A 10,450-nucleotide genomic window follows, 5' to 3' on the forward strand; every position below is an offset into this window, starting at 1 on the left:
GACGATAACAAACGAAAACCTGATTCAGGAGGAAATTAAGAGGCGACTGAACTCAGGTAATGCTTGCTACCACTCAGTTCATAACCTTTTGTCTTCTCATCTCCTGTCCAAAAACATAAATTTAGAATATATAAAAGTATAATTTTGCCTGTGGTTCTGTATGGGTGTGAAACTTGGTCTCTGACATTAAGGGAGGAACATAGACTGAGGGTGTTTGAGAACAGGGTGTTGAGAATATTTGGACCAAAGACAGATGAAGTGACAGGAGGTTGGAGAAAACTGCATAATGAGGAGCTTCATAACTTGTACTCTTCTCCAAGTATAATTAGAATGATCAAGTCAAGGAGGATGAGGTGGGCAGGGCATGTAGCACGAATGGAGGAGAAAAGGAATGCATATAGGAGATTGGTGGGAAAGCCAAAAGGAAAGAGACCACTGGGAAGACCAAAGCGTAGGTAGGTGGACAATATTAAAATTGATCTTAGAGATATAGGATTAGATGGTATGGATTGGATTGATCTGGCTCAGGATAGGGACCAGTGGAGGACTCTTGTGAACACGGTAATGAACCTTAGGGTTCCATAAAATGCTGGCAAATTCTTGAGTAGCTGCAGATTTGGCTTCTCCTCAAGAAGGGCTTAGCTCCTTAAGTAAGTAAGGTACTGTAATTCAGTTCTGATTACTGGGAGTTCAGCTTAACGTGGATTCTTGTTACCAAGGTTTCACTGTATTCTGCATTCCCAACACATTCTTCTTTACATATATATATATATATGGCTTACCAAGAGCAGCTAGTCTGTAATTGGTGGTCACCAGGACTATATCCTGATCCATGAGATACTGAGGTCCATATATAGCACTCACTCCTGTCACACTGAACCATCCTCCAGCATGAAAAAAGACCATGACAGACCTATTTGGATTGCTTCCATTGCTTGGAAGCTGAAATAATATCAGTTATTATTAAATTATGATTAGGCACAGAAGTCAAAGACTGTAGCCTAGTAGATGTTGACTGATGAAACAGACATAAGTACCAGAAGTGCATCAAGTGTAACTAGATTAACAGGAGTAAGAGAAAATGTTTGTCTTTACACAGTCTGGGCATTACTGGTCACTATCAGAAAGCATAATCAAATCTATAAGGAATTACTTTACATAATGTAACATGTTGCGCGACTGAGAACCCCCCTCCTCTCCACGGTAACGTAGCGCTCCCCGCCACTCCCCTCCGCGGTGACGTCACGCGGTGACGTAACGCGCAACGCTAACGTAACCGTAATCAACGTCCTACTGTGACGTGGCACTCATTACGCCACAGGCAAGCACTGCAGCTATATAAGTGGATGCACAGTGCGTATCGATCAGTTCGAGTTCGAGTTCCAGTGTGGCTACCGCCGAGCGAGTGTGTTATCAACAGTTCTCCAGTCAGCCGACTACAAGTTGGAGTATAGCAGCCGTCGCGGAAAGAAGATCCGGACGTGTGTGTAATTGTGTAATTGGGAGCGTGTGATACAGTGATACCTAGCTCCCCTACTGTAAACGTGCAGACTACTGAAGACAGAGTGAACTGATTTGCGCATAGGGTTATAAATCGTGAAACCCCGCAACAGTGTCGACAGATTAATGCGATTAGGGTTATAAAGTGTGAAACCCCGCAACTGTGTGATAATTAAGTATAGCCGTTATTTGTAGATTGTTAAATAAACCAGTTAACCATCTCTACGGCGTCTTCGGTAACCAGAAACACGTTACAATATGTTGTTGTTTGTACATGGTTTGTTACTGTAACATCAAGGGACTTAGAGAAGTTGTTAAAATTAAGACCAAATAATTAATAAATTTAGAATAAGTACAGTATATCAAGAATAATTCCATAAAATAATTCAAAGTAAATTAAAATTCCTTGCTGAGTAGATAGAATAATGTTCTGAGGGCCGTTTATTGTCAGTTACATAGAATATTTTATTGTTTGTGTGTGTCGGAGGGGTTGAGATATAGTTCCACCCACATTAACCTAGCACTGGATATTCTAATTCCACAGAACTCGAAACTACCGTGAAAGCTATTCTGCTAAAAATAAATTAGTGGTTTTCACACAATTCGCTAACGCTAAATTTAAGTAAAACCAATTGTGTTTACTTTGCAACAAAACTGAATCTGTTTAAAAACTTAAATATAATATATAGTGATACTCTAATCCACAACATTTGTAATATCAAATTTCTTGGACTAATTATTGATAGTACTTTGTCCTGGAAATATCATATTAATCAATTAGTAATTGAGCTGAATTCGGCTGTCTATGCCATCAGAACTTTATCTTCCGTTGTGTACCAGGAAAATCTACTTATGACCTATTATGCCTATGTACATTCCATTATGTCCTATGGACTTATATTATGGAGGAATTCTGCCAAAAGTAATTTAATTTTTAAAATTCAAAAAAGAACAGTTAGGATCATTATGAAAGCTAGAAAAACGGACTCTTGTCGTCCATTGTTTAGGTACCTAAACATTCTTCCGTTATACTCACAATATAATGTTTTTAATATCCATGTTTGTTGCTAAAAATATGGATCCTTTCACACTAAATTTTGATATGCACAGTATCCATACCAGACAAAGTTCGGACTTACATCATTCAACTTATAAATTAACTGAAGTCCAAAAAGGTGTCTACTGTTCCAGGATTAAGATGCGATGGGGTACCCAAAAGAAACCGAACTAATTTTTTTTTGTGGGCAGAGCTTTTGTAGTACCGCGTTTTGCCGCTATGAGCGCATAGAGCTAACATTCCTGAGTCGATAAGCCGTCTACCGTTGCTTCAGAAGGTAAGGACTAGTTTCAGCAGAGTTTATAGTGACAACTGTTTTGTGTGATCGTCGTTTTTGCAATGGCTGGTTTTCGTGAACAGCGCGCGGCGGTGAAATTCTGCTTTTTGCTCGGGAAAAGTGGAACAGAAACTCTTGAAATGTTAAAAACGTCGTACAAGGACGATGCTATGGGGAAAACTCAAGTGTTTGAGTGGTTTTCCCGTTTCAAAAATGGTGAAATGTCAATTGATGACAAACCTCGTTCTGGTCGTCCTTCCACGGCCCGAACACATGAAAATGTTGAAAAAAATCGTGAAATCATCAAGGAAGATCGACGACGGACCATTGAAGAAATTGCGGAGCTGTCGGGAGTGACTTGTGGCAGTCGGGTGACTGGTTTTTCCGTCACGACAATGCCCCCTGCTCACACAGCCCTGTCTGTACGACAATTCTTGACCAAAAATGGTATGACCCCTGTTCCTCACCCTCCATATTCCACGACCTTGCCCCGTGCGACTTTTTTTTTTTGTTCCCTCGAATGAAAAGAGACATGAAAGGAATTCGTTTTGCTGATGTTGCTGAGGCGAAGGAAAAACGACGGTGGAGCTGTCGAGCATCTCAAAAGATGAATTTAGACAATGTTTTGAAAAANCGGGTGACTGGTTTTTCCGTCACGACAATGCCCCCTGCTCACACAGCCCTGTCTGTACGACAATTCTTGACCAAAAATGGTATGACCCCTGTTCCTCACCCTCCATATTCCACGACCTTGCCCCGTGCGACTTTTTTTTTTTGTTCCCTCGAATGAAAAGAGACATGAAAGGAATTCGTTTTGCTGATGTTGCTGAGGCGAAGGAAAAACGACGGTGGAGCTGTCGAGCATCTCAAAAGATGAATTTAGACAATGTTTTGAAAAATGGAATAAAAGACTAGACGAGTGTATTTGTGTAAGTGGAGAGTACTTTGAAGGAGATTGAAGGTTTGTGCTTAAAATTTGAATAAATAAGTTTAAAAAAATAAGTTCGGTTTCTTTTGGGTACCCCCTCGTATTTAATAATTTACCACAGAGTCTTAAGAACATGACAAATGATGTTGATAAGTTTAAACATGCCTTAAAAAGATTCTCAATATTGGCTCCTTTTACTCATTGCGTGAATATCTAGATTGGAGAATAATGGAAAACCTTGCGTCTTACAAATAATTTATAATCTGATTGCTGATCTGATACAGTTTTTTCGCGTGGTTGATGTAATCTTTTGTCTTAATTTTTATGCAGGTTTTCCTTTCGATGAGCATGATTTATATGTATTGTTTACCTGTAGAATTGCCTGTATGTGTTGTTTGCTGATAGTATTGCGATATGACGAGTCCTGTATCAATGTTTTTTGATTTATGGGAAAATGAAATAAAGAAAGAAAGAAGGAAAGATAATTGGTCATAAGTTATTAAATTTATAATGCATTTAATTCAGTTAATTTATGTAATTTAAATGAAATAGTATTGATTTTAAGTTTTTATAGTAATGTTCTTTTTAAATTATGTTCATTAATTATAATTGTAATAAGTTATTTATTTTTTATTTTATTATCTATGTTAATTGACTAATGTATGTGATTTTAATTATGTAACTCATGTAATTTATTATGTGTATCTGGACACATCCATTATCAAAGGGATTACTTCCACATCCTGGGTTTGTTACCTATATGGATATATGGAAAATAAAGGAAATGAATGAAAAAAAAACAGATAAGTGGTCAGTTTCATGCCCTTGTTGCTATACACCCAGGGAAGAAGCAATCCCGACTCAATGTATAGAAGGTTGCATGGTCCCCAAAGATAGTCTGAACATTATGGAGAAGAGAAAAATGTCTTGTGCCTACTGGGAATTGAACCCCAATTCCCCAGTGATCCCGCCTCTAAGGGTACTAACGTGACCGTCAATACAATAATCTATGGGTAAATAGAACTAACATTGACGTGTTAATATTTGTTCTTTTATACAAATCACTATGTGTTTCGATCAAAGCGATCGTCTACTGATGGACTATGTGAATGTATACCATCGTTATTGAATTGTTCGACGTGACATGGATCCGTATTAGTAAATACAATAACGTAAATATTTTGTTGAATTTTACGGTATGTAATGTGTAACTATCTCATAAGATGTTCAAAGTTAAAGTTAAAGTTAGGGGTTAATAATTTGGCATTCAAATTAAAATATTTAACATTAAATTATGAAACTTCAGTAAAATAAAGTGTATCTGAGTTGATCTTGGTGTGCCTGCCATGACAGATTATGTTGTTGTTTCATTGGTGTTACTTGTATCTTTGCACATGTGTGGTGACTGATCAGTTCTAATTAGTTTTGAGTACTGTGGATGTCGAGCGGAGGCCTGTGTGGTCTAGTGGTCAGCGTTCCTGGCTACAGATCCAGAGGTCCGAGTTCATTCCCGGCAATAGCAGATTTTTTCTGAGAAGTAGTGGGTCTGAAACGGGGTCCACTCAGCCTCGTGATGATACGATAATTGAGGAGCTATTTCAAGGAAATAGCGGCTCCGGTCTATAAAACCGAAATTACCGGCCGTGGGGATTTGTTAAGCTGACCACGGGACACCCTCTATCCGCAAAAGTTGGGACTAAACTTCGCCGACAAGCGGCGGTTGCTCGGTCGGTACAGTTCACTTGCGGACTAAAATCACAGAGTTTGTTTGTAGGTGTCGAGTAGTGGTGGGTTTGTGGAAGTTTCATTGTTACTGCAAACAGTAAAGATGGTCAAGCCTGTAGCCTAGTTGCTATACTGACTGAGTTATTCATATGCTGCGTGTGTTTTATATAATGGTAAGTGGACCGGTAAAGAATGTCTGGAAAGTAGAATTTTTGCCTGGTAAGTGAACTGAGCGATCATTTGATGCTCGCCTGAATGTGTGTATGAGCGCATGTGCACGCTTCTCAACTTTCATACAGAGGCAGAAACAATATATGCAAAAGAGCATTCTTCTAGAAACTCAAAAAATTTAAAGTTACTTTATGTAAAAACGCTTTAGTGATATCACTTCATACAATGGCAACAAGACACAAAAATACTCCTTCTATGCTTTATTTATCCGTTCTCTGCATATGTATGCGAGTTCCAAAACTCAACAAGCATAAGAAACTAAATTTCATATCCTGATCTTACCTCTGTGGTATAAACGTTTAGAAACAGGCAGTCTTCCGAAGTTGGAATGGTTGTATTTGCTTCTGGCTGAGGACAGGCAAAACCATCTGCTGTGGCATTCTTAACTCCATCCCACGGCTCAAGAGGCACTGGTGCCTAACACAGAATGATTCTTAATATTACAAATGTAAATGCAAACTAACATCTGAAGATTGTATGCTTAACATCATGCAGCCATTAGAACTTGTTTCTTTTGTAATGTTGGAGTGCTTCTTTACAATCACCTACAGTATCACTCGCAGTAGGCTGAAAAGTATAATTAAATAAGCATACTTGTACATTACACGAGAAATATTAAAAATTCCAACATATGGTACATGTCATACCCACATTAATCTTTGTAACATACTCATGGAAGTAGTAAGTAGGCTCTATTCTCTAAATCCCATCTCCCCATTCCTCTCTCTTACTCTAGCTATCTGTCTGTCTGTCTATGTAGCTAGCTATGGCTCTACAGACCTTTTGTTGGACCTTGGCCACTTTTTCAGTTTCTTAATCACGTACAGAGTTGGTAGGGCCCCTTTGACGGGGAAACAGCCAATCGTCGCCTCCTGCGGCTCCTGTTTCCGCGGCAACGAAATTGACACGTTACAACAAATTGCAGAGAAGGCATCGTTGCCTACTTAGCAAGTGCAAACACGTTCCCCTGACTACTCGTACATAAACAGTTACAACAGATACGAAAAAACAGAACTCTTCAAGGAGTATTCCAGCCGCCTGGCAAGGATAAAAGGGGGTCAGTTCAGAAGCCGTCAGGGGCGGAGTCCAATGCTTCCACCGCAGCCCTACGGGTCATAGGAGGCGAAGAAAAGGTGAGTCTCGAATCTGGGACAGTAAAATATGGTCGCGAGTCCCTCAGGACTCGGACCCAAGAATGACTGCGCTGGCGAGGCCAGCAGCGACAGACCCGTCTTCACGTCAGAGAGAGCGCAACACATCAACGAACCCGCAACTGTCTAACAGTAATACAATCTGGTCGTAGGCCCCGATGGGTGCTTTATTTCAAGGCAGACTGGCCGACTGATTCTCGGTCATAACATAAGACTCGACTCGGCAATCAGTCAGAAATGAATTGGTGTGCTTTCAGAGACAGACATCGTTCAAGTAAGAGATAGAATTCGAGAGACTACACTTTCAAGATCCATCCTGTTACCAAGTAAACAGACGCTGAAGACTTTTCTTTGTGTGTTTAAGTAATCTGTGGTCCAGTGGTTAGAGTTCTTGGCTACAGATCCAGACGTCCGGGTTCGATTCCCGGCGCTACCAGATTTTCTGAGAAGTAGTGGGTTTGGAAAGAGGTCCACTCAGCCTCGTGATGATAATTGAGAAGCTATTTCAAGGAAATAGCGGCTCCGGTCTAGAAAACCGAAATTAACGGCCGTTGGGATTCGTTGCGCTGACCACACGACACCCTCTATCCGCTAAAGCTGGCACTAACTTCGCCGAAAAGCGGCGGTCGCTCGGTCGGTATAGTTCTCTTGCAGACTAAAACCACGGAGGTTTTTCTTTTCTGTCCAATAAATTGGTTTGCCTATCCAAAACCCTCTTACGAGTCACTAATACACGTGGCAATATGTTAATAATAGTAGGAACCGTTAAGTTCATCCTGACCTTACGGTTACTGCCCTTCGTTAATTTCTGTGTGCTTATTTTATAAAGAAAAACTGGCTGAAACATAATTAAATTCAGTCACAGACAGGAAGATACTAAAATAGATTTTGCATATGGTGAGTGATGTTGATTGGTTTCAAATGGCTCAGAACAGTCAAGCACGGCGGGGATTCTAATAACTTTTGGATCAATGACAGAATTTTCATAACACTTGTTAAGAATATTATACCACTGGAGGCTATTCCGCCATACATATTAATTTATTGCCATGAATAACACCAGCACTCTATAGTTCACCTTATGTTATTCAGGTGGCAGTTTTTTAAACAAAATGTGTCTTCTACCGGGTGAATCGTATCCGATGAATTTGCGAATAATTTCGCAGCTGATGCATATAGTCGCTCACAATTACGACATAATAATCCGTGGGCCGTGCTGAGTCGAATGGTGTGCGCATGATCCGGCAAGTGGCAGCCCTTATGCTGCAAGGTCAAGGACAATGCCGAAAAGTGTCTGCAGTGCGCAGGCGACAGTCATGGCGTTCACTGTTGAACAGCGAGTGTTTCTAGTGCCTACTTGAAAACGGCGGACACTTTCAACACCTGCTCTTACCACGGCACACAATCCAAGATAAGATATGTGTAAATTATTTTAATATGTGTATAGTATATTTTATATTACAGCTCATTTCATCGGGCCGGTTCTATATGAATCACCCTGTATATGCAGCGCCGTGTATTCCTCTGAAAGGTACAAGTCGCCTCCAAATCGTTGGTTGATTTTCAGCGGACTACATAGGATTATATCCCATAAGATAGGACTCTGCACCAACATGACTGTGAGAACATCAAGTCCTACACACATTTTCAAACAGTTTCCCTATTAAAAATTCTGTAGGTAATCTTGGTTCCTCTATCCCAGCCGCATGTACAGCTACCTTGATTTCACTTCCGTAACAACACCGGATGACGTGTGTAAATCGTTTCTCGTCACGCAACATCGTTAAATCCTCCCCCACTTCACTATTATGATGAATTATTTGCCTGCGTACTTCTTTTTCTTCTTTTGCGGTTTATTTTATGACGCGGTCAGTATCTACACTAAACAGCTTCGAATGACAGGATGATTAATGGTAAAATGGAAAAGACTTAAAAGGTAGCGGTCGTAACTAATCGTGTCATCCGCGCATTGGCCTGGAGAGACTGAGAAAACTACGAAAACCTCGATCAGCATAGCCGGTGTTCCGGGAGGGATAAGAACCGAGCATGAACCGAACACAAGTCCAAGGCGCTGCAACTGCGTCGACTTGCTCGGTTTCGGCATTTGGTTTCTTGTGTTCCTTTCCCCAAGGTCACCATATTTCACGGCCACACAAAATATCTGGCAGAAATGTAATTCTAGGTATTTGTCAGTATCTTCAGATTCTTAAATTCGGATCTCATGTGACCGTAAACATGCTGATGTGTCTGTAAGGCATGACGTCATTGTAGCTTTGTAATAGCCGCGGTAAGCGTTCTTTTTTTTTTATGTGACACTGAATACAATGTTGCCCGCCTGCATTCCAGTTTCTTACCTTAAATCTGCGATTTCCAACTGGTGGTTGAGCGAATCGCACCCCTCGGAAAGAATATATAGATTTTCCTTTCCGTGAAATTAAGATACTGCCTTTGAGGTAGCCCTCTGCAGTCCTCACAACAAGGGGATCACCTGTCAGATCCTGACCGTTTGCTAGGTTCAAGAATAACGTCACAAACAACACCGAAACAGCTGACATGAGCATCTTCCCCATTTCCATACCACGTACCACTAGGATATGACACTATCGCACGTTAAACCAGTTATTTATATAGTTCCTCTTCAGCAATTTTCCTTAAATGAGTCATGAGGTGCTTTGTGGAACGGATTGCTTGCTTACTTCCTTACCAGATATAAATAAAACAAACGCCGGCACCTGTTCTGCTGTAGTGCAGCAAAACACCGAAAAGTGATATGCTGCAGATACACGCAATCGCGCTACCGCACACACAGCCTTGGACGCTGGGAATTACAGACCGAGACGATAACGCACGTAGAAAGACTTTCACCACAGGCAAGGTTGCAATTGCACTGCCGTTTTCTCAGTTCCGAGAAGCGGCAACTCAACACGATTTCCAAATAATATCATTTAAATGCGAAACATATATAACAATCCGGAGTTTTCCGTAGTTTCTCTTCAATCACCCCAGGAAAATAGCGGAGTAGTACCTCCATTACGCCACACTTCCTTCCGAATCCTCAATTCATCCTGCCGCCTGACATTATGTAAGGGTGAGGTGGTAACCCCGCCCACCTAACTTTGTACTGCTATGGAATGTTACCGAGTTTTCCCAATTTTACAACATTCTTCCCCTTGTGTTATCTTGTATAAGCAACTGTCACATCTCCGAGAGAAAATGTGCTATTAGTTAAAAACAAGAAAAACGGAGAACGTATATGGGCCAATGAAAAGCAAAAATATTTCGGATGAAACAGACTACAGATTTCAAAAGTACACAGAAACAAAACATAAAAACAATCATTTCTAAGGAACTGAAATCAATACATGCAGCTACAGTTTAAATTTACTAATGAGTAGGAGGGAATACATGTTACAAAACCCCCCACATTACCCTTTGTGACTCCATTAATTTAATCCGACCTCGACATATGTGTACGAAAACTTAAAAACTGGCACACTATGGATGAATTGTTAATCAGGAGAACACGTCACATTTACATATTATGAGATTCTATGATACGTAATACCTTTCGACTTACTGAA

At 40.5% G+C, this 10,450-nt stretch overlaps 1 protein-coding gene across 3 annotated transcripts in view; it reads right to left on the reverse strand.

Moving 5' to 3' along the window:
- Positions 1–9,642, reverse strand: part of LOC111874741 (esterase FE4) — a 24,487-nt gene extending 14,845 nt beyond the window's left edge. The window contains exons 1-3 of one of the 3 annotated variants that reach the window (XM_023870485.2): positions 9,224–9,638; positions 6,001–6,135; positions 783–942 (exon numbers count right to left, since the gene is read on the reverse strand). In XM_023870485.2, coding sequence (XP_023726253.1) covers positions 783–942; positions 6,001–6,135; positions 9,224–9,445 — 517 coding nt within the window. In that variant the 5' untranslated portion in view covers positions 9,446–9,638. Of the gene's footprint in view, positions 1–782; positions 943–6,000; positions 6,136–9,223 lie in introns of all 3 variants that reach the window. The other 2 variants (XM_023870486.2, XM_023870484.2) reach the window with 2 other exon arrangements.
- Positions 9,643–10,450: the final 808 nt, after the last annotated feature.

The sequence above is a fragment of the Cryptotermes secundus genome, unplaced genomic scaffold, assembly GCF_002891405.2.
Source record: "Cryptotermes secundus unplaced genomic scaffold, Csec_1.0 scaffold390, whole genome shotgun sequence".
Classification (NCBI taxonomy): Eukaryota; Metazoa; Arthropoda; class Insecta; order Blattodea; family Kalotermitidae; genus Cryptotermes; species Cryptotermes secundus.